Source organism: Microtus pennsylvanicus, chromosome X (genome assembly GCF_037038515.1).
Source record: "Microtus pennsylvanicus isolate mMicPen1 chromosome X, mMicPen1.hap1, whole genome shotgun sequence".
NCBI classification, from domain to species: Eukaryota; Metazoa; Chordata; class Mammalia; order Rodentia; family Cricetidae; genus Microtus; species Microtus pennsylvanicus.
This window is the reverse complement of record NC_134601.1, coordinates 49,266,296-49,290,318: the sequence shown is the minus strand read 5'-3', so window position 1 is coordinate 49,290,318 and position 24,023 is coordinate 49,266,296. Positions and strand designations below refer to the sequence as shown.

At 34.9% G+C, this 24,023-nt stretch overlaps 1 protein-coding gene across 1 annotated transcript in view; it reads right to left on the bottom strand.

Annotated features, from left to right (window-relative positions):
- Tenm1 (teneurin transmembrane protein 1) overlaps positions 1 to 24,023 on the bottom strand; it is a 784,432-nt gene that overhangs the window by 280,760 nt on the left and 479,649 nt on the right. The window contains exon 7 of the mRNA XM_075956580.1: positions 23,568 to 23,806. Within this exon, the coding sequence (XP_075812695.1) occupies positions 23,568 to 23,806 (239 nt within the window). The remainder of the gene's footprint in view (positions 1 to 23,567; positions 23,807 to 24,023) is intronic.

Genomic DNA, 24,023 nt, shown 5'->3' with positions numbered 1-24,023 from the left:
AGTATAAGGGCCAGAGGACCCAGGAGTTTGCTGTGAGATTGTCTCCTCATAATATCATTTGTGTACATAGATGTACGAAGAGATCATGGACATATAGATGAACTAATTCTAAGACTAATTAAAAACGGTTACAATTTAGAGCCATAATAACTGATAAAATGGTGAATCCATTAAAAATATTTAGGGGATTCTTTACTTAGCTTACAAGTGGTTGGAGCTGCATCTATGTTCTATAGATGACTAATTGAACAGATAGTTTGAGGTTAGATGCGAGGAAGTAAATGAATTCATCCTGAGAGAAATGGGTTTCCAAGGACTGATGTGGCATCCAGAAACTTAAGCTTATACAGGAATACTAAATCTAGAACAAGATTGTAAAAACATGCATGCACAGAGTCAACAGTGAAGTTATGAGAGTGAATGAGGCCACTGAAGAGACTGTTAGAATAGAGCCTAAGGTAGAATTCCCGTTTGTCAAATACTACCAAAAGGTGAGAAAGCAAAAGTGAATCTTTCCATAAATCATTTGATATTTTTCTTCATGTTATTAGGGAACCTGAGAGGATTTAATTTGTACTTCTATCACTTATATATACTAGCCAAAAATCCCATTTAAAAATCATCTGTCTACTTTTAGTTGGAGCTAAAGAGATTTCTAACATCCAATTTCTACTTTATATTTAAAACTTTAAAGCATTTAATTGGTTTCTCCCTTTTCATTGGATTAAAGCCAGTGTATCTTGATGATTTTCTCTTGTGATTAATGGAACTACTGAAACCAAAGGATAAAGGTTTTGAAGGATATACGGCATATTAAAAACACAATATTAGTGCCATTGCTGAGATTTTCTGGCCAAAAAAAGTGAAGTTTGGTTACTCTTATTGTCCTAGTTCAAGGTATTTATTAGTATCTTAGAAAGTGTATTCAAGTCCCCCCCAATTTAATAATATTGATATTACAAATCATATTGAAAGTTGTTTCATTTCCTTGGCTCAATTATTTTTGTGAAATTAGATTGACCATTTATAACAGAAGGCATAATGAGTGTCATTTTGAAAACCAAGAGAGCTATTTTATGTACTTTATTTAAGTTCAACCAGTTTCCTGAGGGCATAAGAAAATGAGGGGAAAATGCATGTGATGAAACAGTCATTTTAAAATATGTACGGAGGATTTATCTTTTACTGTCAGAAGAAATAGGCAGATACAGAGGTAAGAGCACATTCAAAAGAACATTCTGTGAGAGCAATGAAGTTTTATAATTTTAAGTATATGATATGTTTTCCTGGGAGCAAGTTGTTTAGACTATATATTGGTGTGAATATATAACGAAAGTTAATTACTTGTTCCAGATCAAGGGTACCATCGCAAGATGACTGGCCTTTTCTCTCTTCTACATTGAATATCTATATGCTGAGTTGTGAAAGGAATCCAAACAGTGTATTTATATGAAGAGTAGACTGTGGTCTCTAAAGAACTCCAGAGTTTTATTAGAAACAATCATAGCTTTCCCATATTAAGGCAATCAATAAATGTATGTTAATTTGTGCTCTATATCAATATGTCATTAAAAAGACTTGGTAGTAGTTTACACGTAGGGATTATTTTTTGATTTAAGAAATATTTTCAGATATGTGACAAGTATGCTGGGGATGTTGGGGATACAGACAGAAAATGGATGAAATTGGCAATCATTATATTAAGTGATGTAACCTACACTCAGAAATAGAAAGAGTTCATGCTTTTTCTTTTTTTTTAAGGATAGGGCTGTATTGTGCTATGTCTTAGAACTCAAATACAAACGCATACATATGTGTGTACATACATATTTTAACATATATATTCGTATTTTGCATTTTTTTCTTTTTTTTATTGAGAAAAAAAATTTCCGCCTCCTCCCAGCCTCCCACTCCTCCCCCCCCAATCCTCTCCCCGTCCCCCCACTCCTCTCCCTCTTCCCCCACTCCTCTCCCCCTCCCTCTCAAGTCTGAAGAGCAGTCAGGGTTCCCTGCCCTGTGGAAAGTCCAAAGTCCTCCCCCCTCCATCCTGGTCTAGGAGGGTGAACATCCAAACTGGCTAGGCTCCCACGAAGCCAGAACATGAAGTAGGATCAAAACCCAGTGACATTGTCCTTGGCTTCTCAGCAGCCCTCATTGTCTGCCATATTCAGAGAGTCCTGTTTTATCCCCTGCTTTTTCAGTCACAGTCCAGCTGGCCTTGGTGAGCTCCCAATAGATCTGCCCCACTGTCTCCATGGGTGGGTGCACCGCCCCCCCCCACCTAATATGGATACTATATGCAGACAATTTATATAGCCTACTAAGTATGGACTGACTGACTGACATCCTTGGAAAGAAGATAAATTTTTAAGTTATATTCATATTTAGTTTACTTAATAACTACTTTATGCAAGGAAGTTTTTTTTTATTTTAGTGTTCAGAGTTGTACAGAATTTAAGTGATGACTTAAGATAGACCAAGAAAAATATATGGTATAACATAAATTATAAAGCTGAATTTTTATGGAACCAAAGAAGCACAAATCAGATATTTTGAGGAAGTTAAAAGTTCTGTGAGGAAAATATAGGTAAAGGTGTGGACAGTTAATATTTTATGTTACAGGATCCAGAATTGCCTAAGAGACAAGCCCTGATAATGACTGTGAAGAATTACTTTATAAATTAGCCTCATAGTATACTTGAAGGGATTAACTAGATTAGGTTAATTGTGGCTGACATCCTTACAAGTAAGAAAGCTGACACCTAATATCCATCTCCCTTTGCTTCCTTACTGCAGATGCAACGTGACTGGTTGGCCTCTTACTCCTGCTACCCTACCTTTACTGTTACAATGAAATACATCATCTAACAGTCAACATCTTCTGCCTTTATTTGTTTTATCATAGCAAAAAGGAACAGCAGCTAACACAGTGGGGTCAGGAAAGGCTTCTCAGAGGGAAGTTAGATTTGAATAAGATGGACCAGGTGACACACAGGTATCTAGAGCAGTGGTTCTTAACCTGCGGGTCATTAACCCCCTGGGATTGCATATCAAATATCCTGCATATCAGATCTCTACAGTATGGTTAGTAACAGCAGCAAAATTACAGTGCTGAAGTAGCAATGAAATAATTGTATGTTTGGAGTCACTATAACACGAAGAGCTGTATTAAAGGGTCACAGATTTAGGAAGGTTGAGAATCACATATGTAGTGCAAATCCTTCTAGATAAACAGAGTAGAGAAATAAAAATCTTTGAAGGATAACATGAAATCTGCTAGGAGCATTAAGTACCTAATGTGAGGCCAGTCAGGAAGAGTGGGAGAAAAACTCATATGCATAATTACTGGTCCCATAATCCTGTTATCTTAGTGGTCTAACCCACTTCACACATAGTCATCAATAAACAATAAATGAATGGAAACTGATAAAATTTAAATTTTTCAAGTAGTGCTCCAAATGAGTTAAGGAAGACATAAATATAGTACTTGATTCCCAACAAGATAATGATGTATACATAAATGTACATACTCAGGGAGGGGACAGACACTATCCAGCTTAATGTGGGGTACAAGTTACTTTGTATTTTACTGAAATCCACTGACTCGGCAGAACGTGTGTGCCAATTCAGATAATCCTCGAGTAATGTCTTTTCACCAGATGAAGAATGACAGTTCCTAATGGTGCTTTAACAAATGTTCCCTGCTGCTCAGCACTATACGATTTGTAATTATTAGACTGCCTTTAATTCAATTGTAAAGAGCTATGCCTTGAAATCACAAGCTCACTACAAGTTTAAGGCAACAAGTTATTTCCTGTTGGCAAATGCACTCCATTGAACAGCACAGGCCTAAGCAATTCAGGACACATATCCCATATCTAAGTTTAAAACATTCCTGTAGGCTGAGCAAGCTATCATCCCTCCGTAGGAAATGGCTCCAAAGAGCCAGATCATGCACTAGGGCTAAATACTGGTTCCACTGCTAGTGGTCCCACAAACTGCTCTGCAGAACAGGGCATATCCTGTGAATCTGTTTAAATAGAAAACACTTATCTCTACATAGGTAAATGTGCAGAAACATACTGAAACAAGGAATACTAAAATATGGTTCTTCATAATAGAGAACTAGAGAAACCCAGAAGTACTTAATATTTTTGTATTATGGTTACAATCTTTTGACAATGATATATATTCATATATTGCTAAGTAAAAATACTTGTGTGCTAAAGGGTACCTTTGCGAAGTTGGATGGATATAGGCATCGTTCTATTTTTACCTTTTTTTGTAGTTGCTTGTGTCTAAAACATGAGTTTCAACCATTTTTAAAATGTTTTATTTTTAAAAGTGGAAAAGTAAGTTTTAAAATTTTAGGCATGTACTGAATTTATATAATGTTCCCCATTTGTCTTTCTCCAAACTCTCTCAGGCTCCTCCTCACTCCCTTTAAAATTTGTGAACTATTTTTCTTTAATTATTATCATTACACACATACGAATATATGAAGAAACATTTAAATACAACTTGGCCTATGGATCCTCTCAACCTTCTTTTCTAGCTCAACTCCACTATTTTGTATCATCTGCTGAGACCTAGAAACATTTTCTACCGGAAACTGTCGGTGCCCACCCTGGCCTGGGACTCAGATCAGTGCCTCACTCAGCCAACATCAGAGTAACTTCTTTTTAGAGAAGATGAGAGCTAACACAAAGACCCACAACTGGACAGTGTGCAAAACTAGAGATTTTGGAGCACTCAGTCCTAAATGGGATGTCCTAATCACATCTCTTCCCTCCGTGTTCAAGGAACTACTCAGAGGAGAAAATGGAAAATAAAGAACCAGAGGTGCTTGATGACTCCAAAGAAATAGTGTCCATCAACCAGACACAATAGTATTGATGTGTATATGAATTCACAGAGAATGTGGCAGCAGGAACACAGCCTCTACAGGTTTAAGCCAGACTAGGTCCCAGAACTGAGATGGGGAAGTGAACTTGGCCTCCCACTCCCAATCAAGTAGTTATTTTCAGTTGACACCCGTTAGCAAAGGGAAAAATAGTTTTCTCCCATGGAGTCTCACTGGATATATTAATCATGCTTCAGGCAGGCCCCATGCTTGGCAGTAGATTGCCATCACAAAACAAACTCAATGGTATTTGGTATGTTTTAGAAATTTTGTCTCAAATTGCTTTGTTTGAGTTTTTTTTTTTTTTTTGGTTTTTGGTCTTTTGCTTGCATATTTTGGTTTCTCTCTGTATATATGATTGTATGTGTCTGTGAGTTTTGTATGAGTTTCTTGTTATTTGTTTGATTTTTTTTTGCTTTTTGTTTGTTTTTTAATGAGATAAAGAAAAGACATAGCTTCACATTCCTTCAAGCTAGGGAATACTCCAGCTTTTTTCCTTTACTTCCAAAGCTTATTAAAACGACAGAGCTACCTGAATTTTGGAGAGTTCCTTTCCTGAAAAAACACACCAAGTACATTACCCAGATGGTGACCCCTGATGACTGCGGGCTTTTAACTGAACTCCTATGGGAAACCATCTCTTCAGACCATTGCTTCGGTGGACATTTTTGAGACTAACAGTTTCTGCGATATGGACTATCACTGCAAATACAAATGATACTTGAATTAAATACAGTGATTGCAAACACTATAGAAAGCGGGTTATCGTTCTATCTTAAAGCAAATCCCATTTTTATTACGTTAAACATCAAATTGGTATACGAGTGAACTATAGCCTCTGATAAATTACCTTCCCATCTTGGTTTTATCCTGGTAATAACCAGATTATATGCAAGATTGAAAACCATTAGTTTTCAGTGAAGCATTTTTCAGGAGTTAAGTATGGGAAATAATACATGTTTATTTATGGCCATCTTATTTTACCTCAACAATGTCATTTAAATTCTTCTTTTCCTGAGGTTATGCATATATTCCTTTTACTGAAAATATTATCTGTATCTGTATACATAATGAAAGTAAATAAAATTGACTTAAGCCTACTTAACTGGCCCTTTATAAAGCAATTTCAATGTAGTCCATAAGGCTTTGGGATTTCTTTCAAACAATTTTTGAAGCCTAAACATATGTTGTGCCAAGTGCGAGTAGTATTTCTTCTTGAGGAAAGGGCATCACTATTTTTTTAAGAGAGGAAGGGAAATAATCTTAATTTGAACCCATTACAGTACTTTTTTTAAAAAAATGTCTGCCCCAATGAAATAATATGATTAAATATCAGTTAATTCCAAGACAATGAGGACACCTTTCTTGTTGCTCCATGTGGTTTGAATTCTCAACCTTACTCTCTTAAATGAAATGAATTATTCTCTATTGCAGCATGTTGCTTTTATTCCCTCTAGTAAGGTCCTTGTTCTATGCAATACTCAGGCTAAAAAAGATTCTATCAAAGTAATAAATCATTTTAATATCCCAGTTCTATGTTATATTATCTTCAAACTTTCATTTACTATGTATTTTATATTTTCCCATCTAAAGCTGCAGCAATATTTATAAATAACACGTCTATTTGGGTGCCTTATCGCAAGTTTAATATATGATCTCCATTTGCGGTTGCATAACAGGCACATCTACGTAGCCCTTATCAGACAAGCACAGTTATTTAGTGCTTTCATCTCATGTCACAGCACTAATAAGTGTTCTCTAAGCCTCAAATCTTATTTATTGACTGTTATTATTTGCTTTGTGAATTTGGGAAGAACAATGATAGACTTTTTTTTTAATTTCCTGAGTAATGAAGCAAAAATTTCAATTTAGTCAGGAACCAGCAGTTTTGATGGTCAACGTTTTTCATTCATTTCTCATTTTAATTCATCTTTAGCTCAATGAATTTTTCTTTCACTGTGACCCAAACTGTTGTTTATAGTATCATTATTGATGGTGGGTATCTTTTGGATTCCTAATCCTCTTTTTCCAGGCTTGGATACATATTGGAAATAATATTCAAGTTCTTTCAGAAAGATACAAACTAAAATGTCAGCTGTGGAGATTAAGAAATAGACTTCTGCATTTCTATCTCCTTATTGATTCATCCAATGTATTTTTATATTTAAAAGTGGAAAGTTCTTCATTGATTTATGTTTAAAATCTTTGTTAGTGGATGCTTTTAAATGCTTTTCTGATTAATGTGTTGAATGTCAGTCTAATTTTTACTTTTTTCTATGCCTACCCCTTGCTGTCCATTAACTCATAATGGATTCTCCTCTCTCTGCCACCCAAGCACTGGGATTATAGATACATGTTATCAAACCTGGCTATGTTTTTTTTTCACTTTGATATAGAAGGATTTGAGTTTTTGAGAGAACTCCAGCTGTAATATTTGCATGGGTGTATATCAGACCTAAAACACAAACCTTTATCTAACTTTCCAATTCCAAGTTAAGAAAGACATTCCTTTATCTTCTTTCACCAAAACTTTTATAACTAGTATTCTTTTCTACATCATCATCATCACTGGGGTTTGGAAGTTGTAGATTTTGGATTCCATTTCTTAGAAAATTTTAGGAAAGTAGAGCAACTAAGGTTTTTAAAGATGTCATTATTTCTTACTAAAACATATTCTGTACAAGGGTAAAAAACTAGCAACAATTAGAATCTCATTTTATGAAACACAATAGAACCTTTACAAAGCCTCACAAAAGACTGGATTACAAGTTATCTGAGTTAACCAAGAATGGAATTCTGTGTAGTATGTGTAATCCTAAAATTGATCTTCTTAGGTATAGAAATCAGTAAAATTGTGGTTATATTTTATTTCAAAAAGATCACATATTCATTGAGTAAAGTTTGGAAAGAAGTTAATAAAGTATAAAATAAACTTGACTAACAGCATGTCAACTGGGTGATCAAGGGGACAATGACTAGTCATTGCATGCATCTAATAGGAAGCATGCTCAACATATGGTGATACTGATACTTCAGTGGTCCTCTTCCCCAGCCTTCACACATCCAATCTAGACATGAAAAAAATATCATAAAATCCGAGCTGAAGGACCTCTGCCATGAAATAAAACCAATATTTTCAAAATGTTTTGAAGCCATCTAATAATGTACTTTGACACAGAATACAAAAGGGTGTGGATGAATGACACATAATAGAGAAAAACTGTGAGAAGTGTCAATATCAAAATTAATATGAAATAAAATTACTAGTAATTATTCATGCTGTTTTCCTGTTTGTGACAAAGGTGCCATTGCTACCTAGGATTTATTTTGTTTCTTAAGAGACAATATCATCATGTGTGGTGATGTGAATGAAATGTCCCATATAAATGTCAGGCATTTGAATACTGGTTCCCAATTGAAACTATTTGGGAAGGGTTAGTAGTAGGTATCATTGGAGGAGGTGTGTAACTGGGGATGGACTTTGAGATGTCAAAAGAATAAGATCACTTTGAGTTAGTATTCTTTGCCTCTTGTTTGTGGATGGAGTTGTGAGCTCTCAAGCTGCTGCTCCAGCCACCTGTTACCAGGCCTTTGTGTGAAGACCAAAAAATACGTGCCTCTTTTCACCTTGTCTGAAGGTCAGAGAGGTTCAGCTCCCTCAAAGTTGTTGTTGCTCCACCCTTACTAAAGGTCAGAGAGTTGGAACGCACTTCTGTTCGTTCAATGTTATTGTCTGTTTCTACCTGAAACAAAGGTCCCACCTTAATTTAGACCAGCAAGTTGTGCTTTCTTAAGGTTATTGTCAGCAAGAGTAGCTAATATCCAGACCTTGTATTTCAGGTACTGAGAAGTGATCTGTTTCTAATTCAAACAAAAGTCTAAGGATCTAACTAAGTTCCTAATCTCTTAGGAAGATAAAAATGGATTCCACCCAGGGAGTGGTTTATCTACAGGATGTTTTGGTCTAGGGTGTGAGTGTTACTTGCCTTGTTCTAGCAATAGAATATTTAACTAAGAATGTAGCCCACAATCCTTCAACTGGTTTGTTCATTTCCTTGTATCATCTTAATGCAGTTTTTTTTTTTAAAAATCTTACTCCTACCTTTTGGGGTTGGGGTATTTAAGCAAATGAAAATTAAACATGGGCGATTTCAGTATTCACTGGAACTTCCTCCTGGTACTATCTTATTTTTCTGTCACGTCTTTGTTCTCTTAACTTACTTTTCTAATCCCCAGGCCCCTACCCTGGTAAGTGGTATACTTGTTGAAGCTGGTCTCTGAGACCTTTGCACTATAGATTCTAATCCTCTGGCACTTTAAGTCCAATTAAACACTTTCTTCCTAAATTGTCTTGATCAGAATGTTTTATCATATCGAGAAATAGTAAAGGAACTGAGACACTGTGTAGTCTAGGTTGGCCTTGGTCTCATTCTGTAGTCTTACATTGCCTTGCACTTGGGATTGCTTTGCCTCAACACTAGTATCATGTTTGCGTGAAAATATGTTCACAGTAGAAGGAACCAGAAGAAAAGTTTATGAGAATTCTTTGCCCTTACTTTGATAATTTCCTGTAAACTTAATAGTAATCTAAAATTAACCACTTATTTTGGAAAGGAAACAACATGGAAGAACAAATTGGTTCAGGTTCTTCATTTTATCAAAGAAGCAACTAAAACTAGCATAGTAGCACACCTTGGTTTTCTATCATAATCGCATTCTACCAAGCCACAATGCTTTCATCTTACTCAGTACCAAAAGAAGACGTGATTCATTGCTTCTATTCAATGGCATTTAATATAAAAGTAATTTAGCTGAAATACTGGGCTAATGAGGTCTTTGCTATGGGTTACACTTTGTGACAACCAGTTGCTTTTGCATGGAGAGAAACTCTGGTTTTTGTCACAGAATATGTTTTCAAAGCTAATTTTATCTATCCATCTCAAATAAGTATAAGGGACACAACTAGAATTCTATAAAAGCCTTCTAATGCAATTAAATATATATCAGTACAATAATAAAAAAACTTGTATATGGACATATATTATTATACTACATTACTGGGTCATATAAACTAAAGTCCTGCATGTAACATATACACATATTCACATACAGAATATATATACATATATATTTAATTAGATTCATAGTTTCTAATTCTTTTTATTTAAATCTTAGCATTTCTATTCAAACTGATCAGTTTTATCCAAAGTCATTGTATACTAAAATATATGCTTCTCTTTAAACATAATTTTCTAAAGTTCATATAATATACGAAAATATATTTATATATTTTACATATATATAAAATATATATGTGAAGATAAATATAAAATTATTCTTAGCATGTCCTGAAGTGATTTGCTATGATATCAGTAGATATGGAAAATTAATATGAAAATATTTTGATCTTATTATTTTATATTACTTAAAATTATAATTTTGACTATATATTTTATATAATATTAAATAAAGATCGTATGTTCAATATATAACATAGCTATAAAACTCTTTATAAATCAATAAACAGCAGGTGAGCCCTTCAATAGAAATAGACAAAATATATCAAGAGGTAATTCAAAAAAGGAAAAAAAGTAATTTAACAGTGGCAACTTAAAGTGTTCAACTGCAGTGATAATTTTACAATATAACCAGGGGAAGTGATTTTAGCTAAATGGTGGGGTAACAGCAGAAACATTCATTTGAATGAGTATCCATGCTCAAAAATTCCTTTCCAGGAACTAATGAATTTAAGTCGATGATTAGAGAGCACTTCAGAAGTACACAGAGTTTCTTTTTTAAAGATTCGTAAAGATTATGAGAAAGACGGTTTCACATTATCTGCACCTTCGCCTGCTTTAAGCCCTTTCAGTTCACTGTGGATAGAGCTACTCTCTATGTTGGAAGAAAAAGGAGGATTGAGAACTGTCATTCTGGACTTCAGCACAAATGGATTCCACAAAGTCCTATTACCAAGTTTGGTCACAACAGTTAGGGTCTTGGCACCCTGCAGTGCCAGATAAATCCCTGTGTTCTAAGGCTGATTCTAAATAACCCAGGCACCAAGACATTCCTTCTAACTGGGTGATCATTGTGGCTCTAGGGTTTAGGTCAACATCTCCAAATTCAATTTCTAGACCTGCTTCTTTACAATTCAGGTTCCCAAAATTCCACTGTCCATTCTGACTACTATTGAAACAAGCTCAGTTTCCATATAAGCACCGTGCTGGCCCTTGGAACTCAGAATCTCAACTTCCAGTCCTGTCTTATGTTCCTAGCTCCCATTGCAGGCTAGCATGGCAGCTACTGAGTCAAGTACGAAGTCCAGCTCTTCAAACATTCGTGGAATAAGCTTGCCTGCAGAACCCCCCAAAACCATCTATGCATAATCTTTGAAAATTCAGACTGGGACAGGGCTGGGATAGTCTGTACATACTTAAAGGAAAAGCCAAAATGACCATGGATAATCAGGGAAGCAGAACAGGTCAAAAGAAACAAAAGAAACCATTTGTAAGTAGCAATACAGAAACAAGAATCCACAGACTCTTTGACAAAGAGTTGAAAATATTAACTTAAAGAACAATTAACAATAAGTGAACATATGAAAAAATAAAGCCATGAAGATAATAAAATAAGAACACTGTATGACGATTTACTGATATTTAAACCCTACTAAAAATTACCAAATGGGTTCTCTGGAAGTGGAAAATTTAAAGACTAAATGGAAAAATTGCATCAAAAGCTTCAACTGAAGAATTTTTCATGCAGACTGTATTGATGTGATCAAAAGCATATCATTTGAAAAAACTTATATAAAGAGAAAGACTAAAAAGCCCACGGGATGTATGGGGTACCACCAAGTGAACCATCATATGCAGCATGAGAGTTGCGGTGGCAATGATAGATATTGAAGAGTTAAAAATCTTAAAGAAATGAAAAGATTTGTCAAAAAACTGGATCAGGAGTAGCCTCCAAGGTGCCATATTTCTAAAACAGAACAGAACAGAACAGAACAGAACAAAACAAACTGACTACCCTTCCTCCAAGCAGCTATGGACCTCAAATACTTCCTTAGCTATGGTTGGAACTTCATAAGTCTCCTTCTATCCATGCTGGTATTTTGGCTGGCTTGATCTTGTGCATGTGATGTGCATGCATGCAGTTAGAGCTGCTATGATCTCATGCATGCAAAGTATTTTTTTTCTGTAGTCGTTCACTACCACTCTCAAAATCTTTCTGCCCACCCCCCCCCCCACCTCCAGTTGGTGATGATGCCTGAGCCATGGGAAGAAGGGACAAGGTGTTATTTTCTGATGTTCAACTTTGGCTAGTGAAAAGCCCTTTAACTGTGCCTTGGGCCATCTGTGGAAGCATAAATATTTCCTCGCTTTTTTTCTCTTCTAGAGGCCTAGAAATAAATGATTACTCATGGACATCTCAGTAGTTATGCATTTAGAAACCAAAGTTTGCATACAAGCCATGCTTATTGCTATTGATGTGTGATTGCTTTTAATTCCTGTCAATGGATACAGCAGGAATTATATGTTGAGAAAAATTCTACATTTTTTATTATTTATTTATTAAAAATTTCCACCTCCTCCCATCCTCCCATTTCCCTCCCACTCCCCCCAAAATTCTAGGTTTTATAATATGCTTTGTAAATATATATACACATAGTGCATTTCTAAACTTAAATGTATTCTTACAAAGAAATAGGTAAGATGAAGAGGGAAGAGAGGGTGGAGAGAGTATTCTGACGGACTGGCAATATTTTTTTCTTTTTAGAAAAGAATCCCTATTTGGTTTCGGTGATTTTCGCATTATGTCTGGTACACTAAAGAAGAGAATAACTAACACAGTACTGAGTACTGAGAGTACTCAGTAAATATATAGACAAATGGGTGAATACACATCTTGGTATGACAGTTGCTTCCATTTTTTTCAAGAGAAATAAAAAATTTCACGCTATCTAAAATATTATTGTAACATTTTTGTCTTAACTTTAAAATTATTTTTGACAGAATTCGACGAAGTTCTGCATGTGAAAGGTCAGACTTGCTTAGTTCTGCATCTTTCTCCCTGCGTTTCGTGTTAGGAAGAGGAAGGCAAGAGCAGTTGTATATTTGAGGAGTGGAACATAAGGGAAGATAGAGACTGTGTATTTCAATATGGAAATAGAAGAGAAAAAACAGGCTGAATAGTAGCTGAACATTACCTTAGTCTTATTAGCAGTACTGTTTCTAAGATAGTCTGAGATAAATTTATTTTATCCAGATGTTCAAATTTCAAAAGATATGTATATTATAGTTACCTATAAAACATGACTACATGGTTAAACTTTTCATGCTTGCTTTTATTTTAGGAAAAAGGATATCCCTACTATTTTATTATCATTTTATCAGTTTTTGAATGTGCATTTAATCATTCAGTCCTCACTGTTTTTTTTTTTTTTTGCTGATGGGTCTTTTATACTTACTATTTCATTGATTAAAACAATAAGCTTTTGCCTATCATATATATATTCTGACTAACCCACAGGCAAGACTTAGACAGGAAACCTGAACTAAAAATGTACAGCAGACAAAAAGAGAAACCAGAGATACTAATGGCTTGTTTGGGTTTTGTTCAATCTTGAAACAGGCTATATTTTAGGCATGACAAAGAAAAGATCTATTTGTTCCATCTGGCTTCCAGATACTCCCACAACCTCATATGTTGGTAATCCTTAATGAATGCTATCTCTACAATGTCCTATATGCTAGTGTTTAAGCAAGTGTTACTATATATCCCAAAGGAATACTGAGTACATGGAATACATTGCTCCCAGCGTAAAAACTTGAACTCCAGAAATACCAACTAGTTCAACTGGGTTCAAAAATCATCTGACTCTACCCACTTAAACTTTCTGAAGCTATGTGTGTGTGTGTGTGTGTGTGTGTGTGTGTGTGTGTGTGTGTGTAAAACAAAATAATCAATAAAAAGTATAACTTGGCTCTATGCTAATTGGTGGAGAAATTCACAAGCTCTTTGTCAGCTTGAAAGCATTTGGTTCATGAGCATCATATGTCTGGAAGTAGCACATTGTCTACTTTTCATAAAGCCACAAAGAATAAAAGTTCCATTTTTATTCTTAGTGCAATACAACTTATCCTCCTCATCCACTGGTTTTGAATCTGTGGATTCCATTAATTATGGTATAAAATTCCTGCAGAAAAATTGAAATTTTTCTAAATCTGTTAAGACTTTTTTCTTATTGCACTCTAAACAGTACATGGTAGCAACCTTATGGATTCCATTTCTATTACATTAAAAGAATACTGAAATTATACGTAGGAAGTAGTCTCCTGTGCCCATGTGTTGTAGAGTACTTTCCACTTTCTCTTCTATCAGGTTCAGTGTGTTCGGACTGATATTGAGGTCTTTAATCCATTTGGACTTGAGTTTTGTGCATGGTGATAGATATGAATCTATTTTTATTCTTCTACAGATTGACATCCAGTTTTGCCAGCACAATTTGTTGAAGATGCTCTCTTTTTTCCATTGTATACTTTTTGGATGCTCACCTTACTAGACCTGGATAGAGGTGGGCGGTCCTTGGGAACCCTGATTGCTCTTCGAGCTGATGATGGAGGGGGAATTAATCGGGGGAGGGGGAGGGAAATGGGAGGCGGTGGCAGGGAGGAGGCAGAAATCCTTAAATAAATAAATTAATTAAAAAAAAGAAGTGAGGTAATAAAGTCAACTAAAAGGGAAAAAAAAGAATACTGGAAGACAAAAGTCGGTTATATGAAAACACTGCCATTTTACAAATGAGCTTGAGCATCAGCAGATGTTGGTATCTTCTGTGGAATCTCATGACCAATTCTCCCTGTACAGAAAGATAGAATTCTACTTGATTCTAGGTTTTTGACAGCTGGCCTCTCTTCATCACCCACTTTTATATGTTAGAAGATTAATATTAACTTGTTCTTTTTTGTTTTGAGAGGAAAAATACACAAAATCTTTTATCTGCTCCTCTGATAGTTTTCTTCCTAGCTCCTCCATTTTGTGACTTAATTCTGCAAATTATTTCCTAGTTTACTGTGCACAGAATAAAAAACAAACAACTATGTGGTGTTATTTGTCATGCTAATACTTATGTTAAATTGAAATTAAACTTCCAAAATTACAGGGAATCTAGATTTATTCCTTAAATGAAGTAAGGATACACTGAAATAAGAGTTTTGTCTCGAGCAGCAACAACTAAGCTACTTGAATTGATAAAACACAAGACTATTGAAGGGCAGAATCTATCTCTTCTGAAGCAGGTGGCACGGTAGCACAGAATGCTTGCTGTCAAAATCACCTTTCTATTGATTTCTAGCAGATATGCAACTAGTTTATCCACTACCTCCTAGGTTCTATGCACATGCACTAATCTGTACTGTATAGATTATTTGATCTGAACATTGGGCTCCTTTAATGAGAACGAAATGAAATGTTCTTTACAAAGTACAAAGTTTTATGCATTTGCTAGCAGTTAAATTTTTCCTGTTGTCACATTCAACCCAGTATCAGGCAACTGTGAAGCCAATCATTAGAAACTCTCGTGGTAGTCAATTTCTTTAAAAGTCAGCTGCAACAAGTTTTATAATGTCTGCAATAACTAGATTGGCAATGTTCTAATGAGATTTTCATCAGAAGAAAATCCCAGTGGGTCATCTTGCACCCTTTTAATATATTCATTATTGTCCCATAGACAGAAATAGAAGAACCAAGAGAGGGATTCTTGTGAATCCATACTGTGATATGGATTTCCAGGTAGTACTGTTATTTAACTGCTCCCTGTACATCAGTATAACAATATTTAACACTGCGTTCATGAAAGACTACATTGTGGGATCAAATGGAGCAAGTATTAAAGTCTTTTCAAAACAAATGACTCATATGGAAAATGCTTTAAGTAAGTCCAAAATAAATCAGGAAACTACATTTGGTGCTCTGTGTCTTATACCCAAGACTTCGCTATATTCTTCTTTTGATATTTCCTTCCCACTAAAATTTGCCTTTAGTCTGAGTGTTTCAAAAGTTTTATCACCAGCATCTATCGTATTACTAAGCTTTTTTTCTTCTTATTGTGTTTGCCTTGTAAGTCTCTATATTTGTACATAAAACAGTCTCTATGTCCCTTAATTACACTTCTGAAGCTTCTTTTTATTTACTTCGACTTTTTACAGATATTTTAGTCTCAGAAGCAATGTTTGCTCCTAAAACTTCCTGAGAATGCTAAGAAACTTTCACTAATGTAATATATATATATATATATATATATATATATATATATATATATATATACATAGTATTAGAAACCTGAACTAATAATTTTAAAGTGTTTTTTGACTCATTGAACAATAGCTACAAACTATTACATTTAACATAAAGGTCATATTTTATGTTAATTACATTTAGAAAATTCATACACTTAATGAGAAGACTATAATTGCTCTATAGTTTTGAAAATCTTTTTAAATGGTTGGTGTAAGGAAAGAAAGTTGTGTTCTCATATCTAATCCTCCATGTGGTCTCTTACAGTGTTACATGTCAGGTAGCTTCTAGAAAAATGACAGTACCTACTGAGAGAATTGTCATGAGAAGGATTCATACTTGATTTTGGCATGATGAAAAGAATCTCAGTTTATGAACTCCTGACAGGTCTTAGGATCCCTGGTGGTCTTCAGCCTACCAATGGAGAGCCAAAATTCCACCCACATATAGTATTCAGTGGCTTTCTTGCAGTCACCCAGGTTGCTTCTTCTTAGTCAACTTCTCAGACCTCTTGAATATCAATGTTCCCTGGAGCACTACCTTTCATGCTCTTTTCCCTCTTGTTCATCTCCTACAGTCTTGGTATCTCCTAAAGTAGATATTTCCAAACTTTCAGCATCATATAATTAAATGACATACTAAATGTCTTTATCTTCACATCTATTGTTATCTCAAAAGTTCTTCCTTATATTGTCTTTTTTTAGACAAAAAAGGTTGAAATTTGTTCCTCAGAATGACTCAGTGTAGCTAATTGTCATATTCCTTATCTCTCATGGTTATATTTGTGGTGAGAACTTGGCACATTAGTATTTTCATTAGAACACTGTGTTTTTGACTATAATGTCTATTGTTGTATAATGGATCTGCCACATTTATTACTCCTATCTTACTCATAAAATTTTGTATACTTTGGCCAACTACAGACCTCTTTTCAATCACTGCAGTCCTCGGTAACCACATTCCACATGAATGAGTTCATGGAGTATTCATCTTTCTGACTGTGGCTTATATTGTTTAACAAGATAGTCTTTAGAATCATCCTTTGTTTTGCAAATGATATAATTTATTCCTTTTATATAGCTTACTAGCACTTCCTTACCTACATGTAATACTTATCCATTCAGTCATCCATGGGCACTTAGGTGGATTCAATGTGTAGGCTATTGTGGATAGTATTACTGTAACTTGGGAGAATAAATGTTTAAGAAACTTAATTTCTTCTATTATATACCCAGGAGTACTGAGGCTGGATCTCACTTTTCAGGATTTTGAGGACCTGCACACCAATTTCCATAATGGTTCTGCTAACTTGTATCCAATTAACAATGTGTAAGGGTTCTATTTTTTATATCCTCACAATCACTTGCTTTCTTCAGTCTTTGATAACAGTAACCCTTCAATCTTTGATAACATTAAGGTGATATCTCATTGTGATTTTCATTTGCCTTTCCCGAATAATATTTTCTTTCTTTTCTTTTTTAGTTTCAGTGTTTGACTTTGGTAGTGGCATAATGTTGAAGTAAGGTTCTAAGTATTTTTTCTTCATTTTTTAAAAATTGGAGCACTGGACTGGGCTCCCAAGGCCCAGATGTTAGAGCAGAAGGAGAGAGAACATGAGCAAGGAAGTCAGGACCGTGAGGGTTGTGTCCACTTCCTGAGACGGTGGGACTGATCTAATGGGAGCTCACCAAGGCCAGCTGGACTGGGACTGAACGAGTATGTGATCAAACCGGACTCTCTGAATGTGACTAACAATGAGGGCAGACTGAGAAGCCAATGATAATGACACCGGGTTTTGATTCTACTGCATGTACTTGCCTTTTGGGAGCCAGTTTGTTTGGATGCATACCTTCCTAGACCTGGATGGAGGGGGAAGGGCCTTGGACTTCCCAAGGGCAGGGCACCCTGAGTTCTCTTAGGACTGGAGAGCGAGGGGGAGGGGGAGTAGGGGGAGTGTCAGGGAAATGGGAGGATAGGAGGAGGTGGAAATTTTAAATAAATAAATAAATAGAAATAGAGTCCTTTAGAATAAACCTTGGAGTGCTACAGATGAAAAAAAAATGCTGTAAGAAGACATCGTTATTTCTTCTTTAAATGTTTGGTGGAATTTAGCCATAAAGTTACCTTATGCTGGCCTTCACTCTGATGGGAGACTGCTATGTTACTGCCTTATTATTCTTCATTGGTTTATTCAGCTATTTCTGTGATTTGTAATTCAGTACTGGTAGGAAATATCCATCAAGGAACTTCTCCCTTTTAGATTATTCAATTTATTGATACATAATTTTTCATAATAGTCTTCTATGATCATTTGTATTTATCTTTTATCTCGTCCTTTCATATTTTACCTTGGGGTGTAGAAGCATCATGAGCTAATCTAATCCAGAGAATAGCGATGATTCTCTTCTATGTCACATTAAATAAATGATGAAGTCAAATATGTTTTATCTCCTCAGTACTTCTTAATTTTCCATCCTTTATGCCCAGAAGTTAATGCTCTCACATCACTCATATGCATTGATATTGTAGTCTCCTAATTTGTCTTCATGACCTCAACTTTAAAATTGCTATCATTTTGCCTGCTAACCTCAACTCCAATAGTTTCTTTAAGCTTGCTTTATCAGTGTAAATCTCATCAAATAATTGCCTTGACTTAATTAAAAACATGTAAACCTCCATTTGTTTTTGGAATAAACTTTATCTCCATACTGTTACTTAAAATGCCTCACATGATCTGCCCCCATTCATCATCCTTATTTTCTATAGGACTCTGGTAACCTTTATTTTTCCCTGATTTACAGGCATTGTATATTTATCTTCACTGATCCACATTTGTATTCACCCCTCTTTAAAAGGAATAGAGCTCAAGACCAAACATAATTTCTGAGATTCTACAATGTCACCTCTTAATGGTAACTGTAACAAATCTGACATTTGCTTGGTGAAATTGGTCTTTCCCCTTTCTGGCTGCTCTATATGAAACTGTTGTCCCATATCTGAAATATAAAATGCTTTAGTATGTCATCTGTTTAAAAGCCATTGCTCTAATTTAGTTTACTCTTAGTCACCTCAGAGAAGGATAGCTTAGCAACTTATGTAATGTGGGTCTAAAAATATCCACATAGCATCTCTCTATATATATTACACATAATTTGGATGGGAAGAAATCGTAATAAATAGGAGCAATATGGCATCTTCCAGAAATAAAAGGAAATAATTTACTTTAAAGTCATATAGTTCTTGAGAAATATTTGGCTCTATCATTTTCAGCTCTTTCTACTCCACCATAATAATAGCAATAGAAATTAGGGCAATTTGGACAACTATAAAGGACCAGATGAAAGCACTAAAATAAGTGTTACTCAAATTTTGATGTAGTGAAGAATGTGCTCTCTTGAATAGTTTTATTCATAAACTATAGTTCAGAGAAAAGAACTGCATATTTTACCTTTTCCAAATGCTCTATTGTTAATATCCGTCTGATTTACTTTTCATATGTGGAACATATAGTGTACCATGGTGAGATTTACAGAATTTAATGTTTTAATCTCTACTGTTTGTCACTTGCGGCCTCTGCTGAAGGTGGCACAAATCATTATTAATTTCATGGCAAAATCAAAAGGATCATCCATGTCATTATCGGATGCTATTGAGTCTGAGAGCTAGAAAATTCTCCTTGATTTGTTCAATGCAACAGCCCATTTGACCCCAGATACAATGTATTCATGAGTTTCTACTGCCTATGAGTTTCTATTGCTGCTTATAGGAATTGCTGACTTTGTAGAAATCTGATCAAAACATCAAAGATTGCAGAGAAACTGTGTTCGTGCCCTTCAAACCATTGATGGAGTGCCTTAACCTCGCCTTCTCTTGATGCCTTGCATATGGTCATCTGTCTTCCTGACTACTACTTCATATGGCTTATTTGTAAATTCAAGCAAATGTGTTTCTGACTGGCACTGATACATCACTGATGCCAGCATATCAGAGAGGATGAAGCATAAGGAAGCATTTTTTGATTCAGATGGAAAATATTTCAGATTTATGAGGAAGTCCTGACAATAGCCGTTCCATGATATCTTCATATAATCAGTATCTCTCCATTCCTCTCTTTACCAAATTTTATGACTTCAAAACTTATTCAAAGGACTTATTTTCTTGCTGATCTTAAAGGTATAGTGGGTAGATGTGAAGCAAGAGCTGCTTGGCTGAACACCTTACCTCTGGCTTTTCACATACTCGATTTCTACTGCTTTCCAATGACCACTTACAGAGGCATTATGCGCAGAACACCTATTGATGTCCCACTGATATTGATGTGATTTTCCCTGGTGGATTGAGGGCAACCCAGCATATAGTCATTAGTATGTAAAGGTTATGTATAATGGATAATAGAGGAAAATGAAATAGCAGAAGGGAATTTGCACAGGAAACAGAAGCAGTAAACAGTTTCAGTGAAAGATTTTCTTGGGTTATACAGCAAATGCAAAGGGGATTGAAAAAAAGATGACTCTTACAGACTCAGAAAGAGTGGAGGGTGAAATGGTTTCATATTTTGAAGTATAATACGGTTTTATTTCAACCACAGAAAGCCATTTAAAAATAATCTTATATAATATAGTTCTTATGTGGCATCTTTCACCTGAATGTGTATTTATGAATTCTTACGTTACTTTTCTGAGATGGTCAGCAATAGGGCAGTAATAGGATAAATCTAAGAAGACAGTGGTTTTTTTTTCAGTACTTGGTTTTGAACATAAGGTCTCAAACATGCTAGGCAAGCGCTCTACCATTGAGCTATATAACACCCAGCTTCCGGAAGAGGGTTTTACAAATTTATCTAAAGCCATATAATACCCAGGTCATGATGGAGCAAAGAAGAAAGTCACAGTGTTTGCAATAAGCATTTCCTTTTAAACCCATGCAATGCTATTAGCATTTTGAATGAAATGTTTTGCAATTGGAAAATCTCACAGTAAATATTTTCAAAAGATACCTCTTAACCAATCAAACTACTTATTTCCACTTACCATCACAGAAGATCACCTGATATGTCTAATTAAATTTTAAAACACCCAGGTAGATTTATTTACTAAACTACAATGTTTACTGGTATGGAAAAAGGAAGTGAGGTCTAATGCTAAAAGCATGTTTTAGGGAATTCATTTCGTCATTAAAAAGTAAAAGGACCATGAGCAATAAGCTTAATTATTAGAACCCATGAATGATAATAACAAATGGAAGTTAAAATTCTAGTAATTTTTAACTATTATAAACTACTTTCTACATTTATACCCTTTTTCAATTACTTTAATTTTTATGAATTTATTTATTTCTACTCATAATCCTATTATGGGTATCATTTTAAGCATATTATCAGGTTAGTAAATGGAGATCTAAACAGATTAAATGATTCACTCAAGACAAAGTGCTAGTAAATAGGAGAGATTTAAAAATCTATGTTTATAACTGTTGTAGTATGTTACCTTACTATTCTGTCAAATTGATATTCTATATAAAATATCACTCCTTGAAATGACTAAAAACCATGCATTCATTAACAAAATGAAAAATAATCAAACAAGCCTCAGACTATAAAATAAAATTTGTGACATGGCCATCACATCATAATAAAATTTTTAAAAGACAGATTGAATCATAATTTAAACTTATTAACACACACTCTCATATTACCTGAATTAATTTGCTTTAGGGGTTATGTCTTGTATATAAGACATTACTTCTGTGTAGTAAAGTGGACAGAAACAAACACATCTAACACTAAATTGATTTCAACATTCTAAAGTTGAGCAAGAACATTTTGAGGAGTCTTGATGGTACTGCAACATTTCAGATTACTCCTTATTTTGAATATTTTATTTTTAAACACTTATTTACAAAGTTTGTGTGCATGGGTTGGGAACCTATGTCATGGAGTGTGTGTGGAGGTCCTCAGACAACTTGCAGGGTAATGTTCTCTACTTCCTTAAAATGGGTTCTGGGGATTGAACTCTGATATTTCAGCTTTGTAGCAACTGCCATTTCAATACTAAGCCATTTTCTAGTCCTCGTCCTTTATTTTGAGTGATTTCATATTAAAGTCATATTGGAACTGCAATTCTTCTTGATCCTTTCATTCCCTCAAAAGTATTTCTCATTGCAGGTCATTATAAATTAAATAAACATACAATCTGAGTATTCAGTGAAACCTAATATAAAGAAAATAATTTTGATACAAGAAACCATTGTCCATGTTTACTGGAATAGGAATTGCTTGATGGCAATTTTTGAAGCAAGAATCATGGACATCAGCAGATGTTATATGCCTTGATTGCTGACACTCCAGTAACATCTTGCAAAAACTATCTGTTGTTTTCTTACCTCTTCCTGTTTCATGGCTCCTATAGAAACTGGTTATGTAAAAACTATCTGTTAATGCTTTAGAAAATTGGAACCAATCGAACTTGCTTTGTTATTTACAAGTATATGAAAATCTAAATATCATTTTTAACCACTTCTCAGAATCATATTCATTATATCTTAGTAAATAACCCTGCTTCAGTTGGGAAGTGGAATTTCAGGTTAAACTGAAAAGAAGTTGTTAGTGACATATCTAGATAGTTTTCTTTTTTAATCATGATATTTCATTCATCATTGGAACAAGGCTTTCAAAAAATACGTGTTTCTTAAATTATTTACATTTTAAACTGGCAGAACCATTCAAGCAAGGAAATTAACATTCAGTCAAAATAAAATGCCATCCAGAAAAATCAATACAATTTTCTATTAGGTGTGGGTGACTAATTAGAGTGACCAAAGAACAACATTTTTTTTTCCTTAAAAGTGGAAAGAACGCACAAAATTACGCTCCAAAACTCAAGAACCACATACTTTTCAACTTCTTGTGAAAATAAGGCTATCTGTTTTGGTTCTTATGAATTCTTGGGAAGACACTGCACTGAATTTTCTGAAAGCTCCCAAGTGCTTTAATGAAATTGCTACCTGAAAAACTGAGTAGCCATCTTACTGTGTACTTATAATTTAAGAAGCTATTGTAGATTAGTACTTATGACTGCTAATGAGAAAACCATAACAACCTTTTAATTGAAAGGAACATGGCTAACTACAGCAACTGCAATCAATAAGACTGTTTTAGTAGTATAAATATTTCTTCTCAAAGAGTGTTCTTTCTACTCCAACAGCAGTATTTAAGGTTGGGAATGAAAAAAAAAAAAGAACTAGGAATCCATTTGTTATTACAACACTTAATTATGCTACGAATCTGTGCATCTCAGCACTGAGAGTGAATTCTTCCAAACCAAACAATCTTCGGTTAAAAAGAAAACTCATATAAAGGACTTACCAATTACATAGGCTAGTAACAAGGCCAAAGTCACTGTGATTGCAGTAGCGCTCAAGGCTGTGCACTTCCAATTGCAGCATCTATACGGTTTGTTAAAAGTGAAGGCAGGTCGGGAAAAGGTGCTCCGAGGCAGCGGCCTGGGAGGTGGTGAGTAGACAGTATTGGATGTCAGTGGGTAGTTCTGACTGGCTGCACTGAAGATAGCAGAGGAACCAGATCCATGTTTGAACAGGAAATGCCTAATGGAGAAAAACAGAGAAGTTCCCCTGTAAATACCAGAGCCAATTTCTATAAACCCCACAAACTCTACAAATTTCAAAGCATCATACTATGACAAATCTCACCAGACCTGGAAAGGCTAGACAAAAATTTCAGGAAATCCAGTGGTAAATGAATTGTCTTTGGTATTTTTTTTTTTTCATTTCTTCTTCTCTTCCTCCCCATCTCTGCCACTCT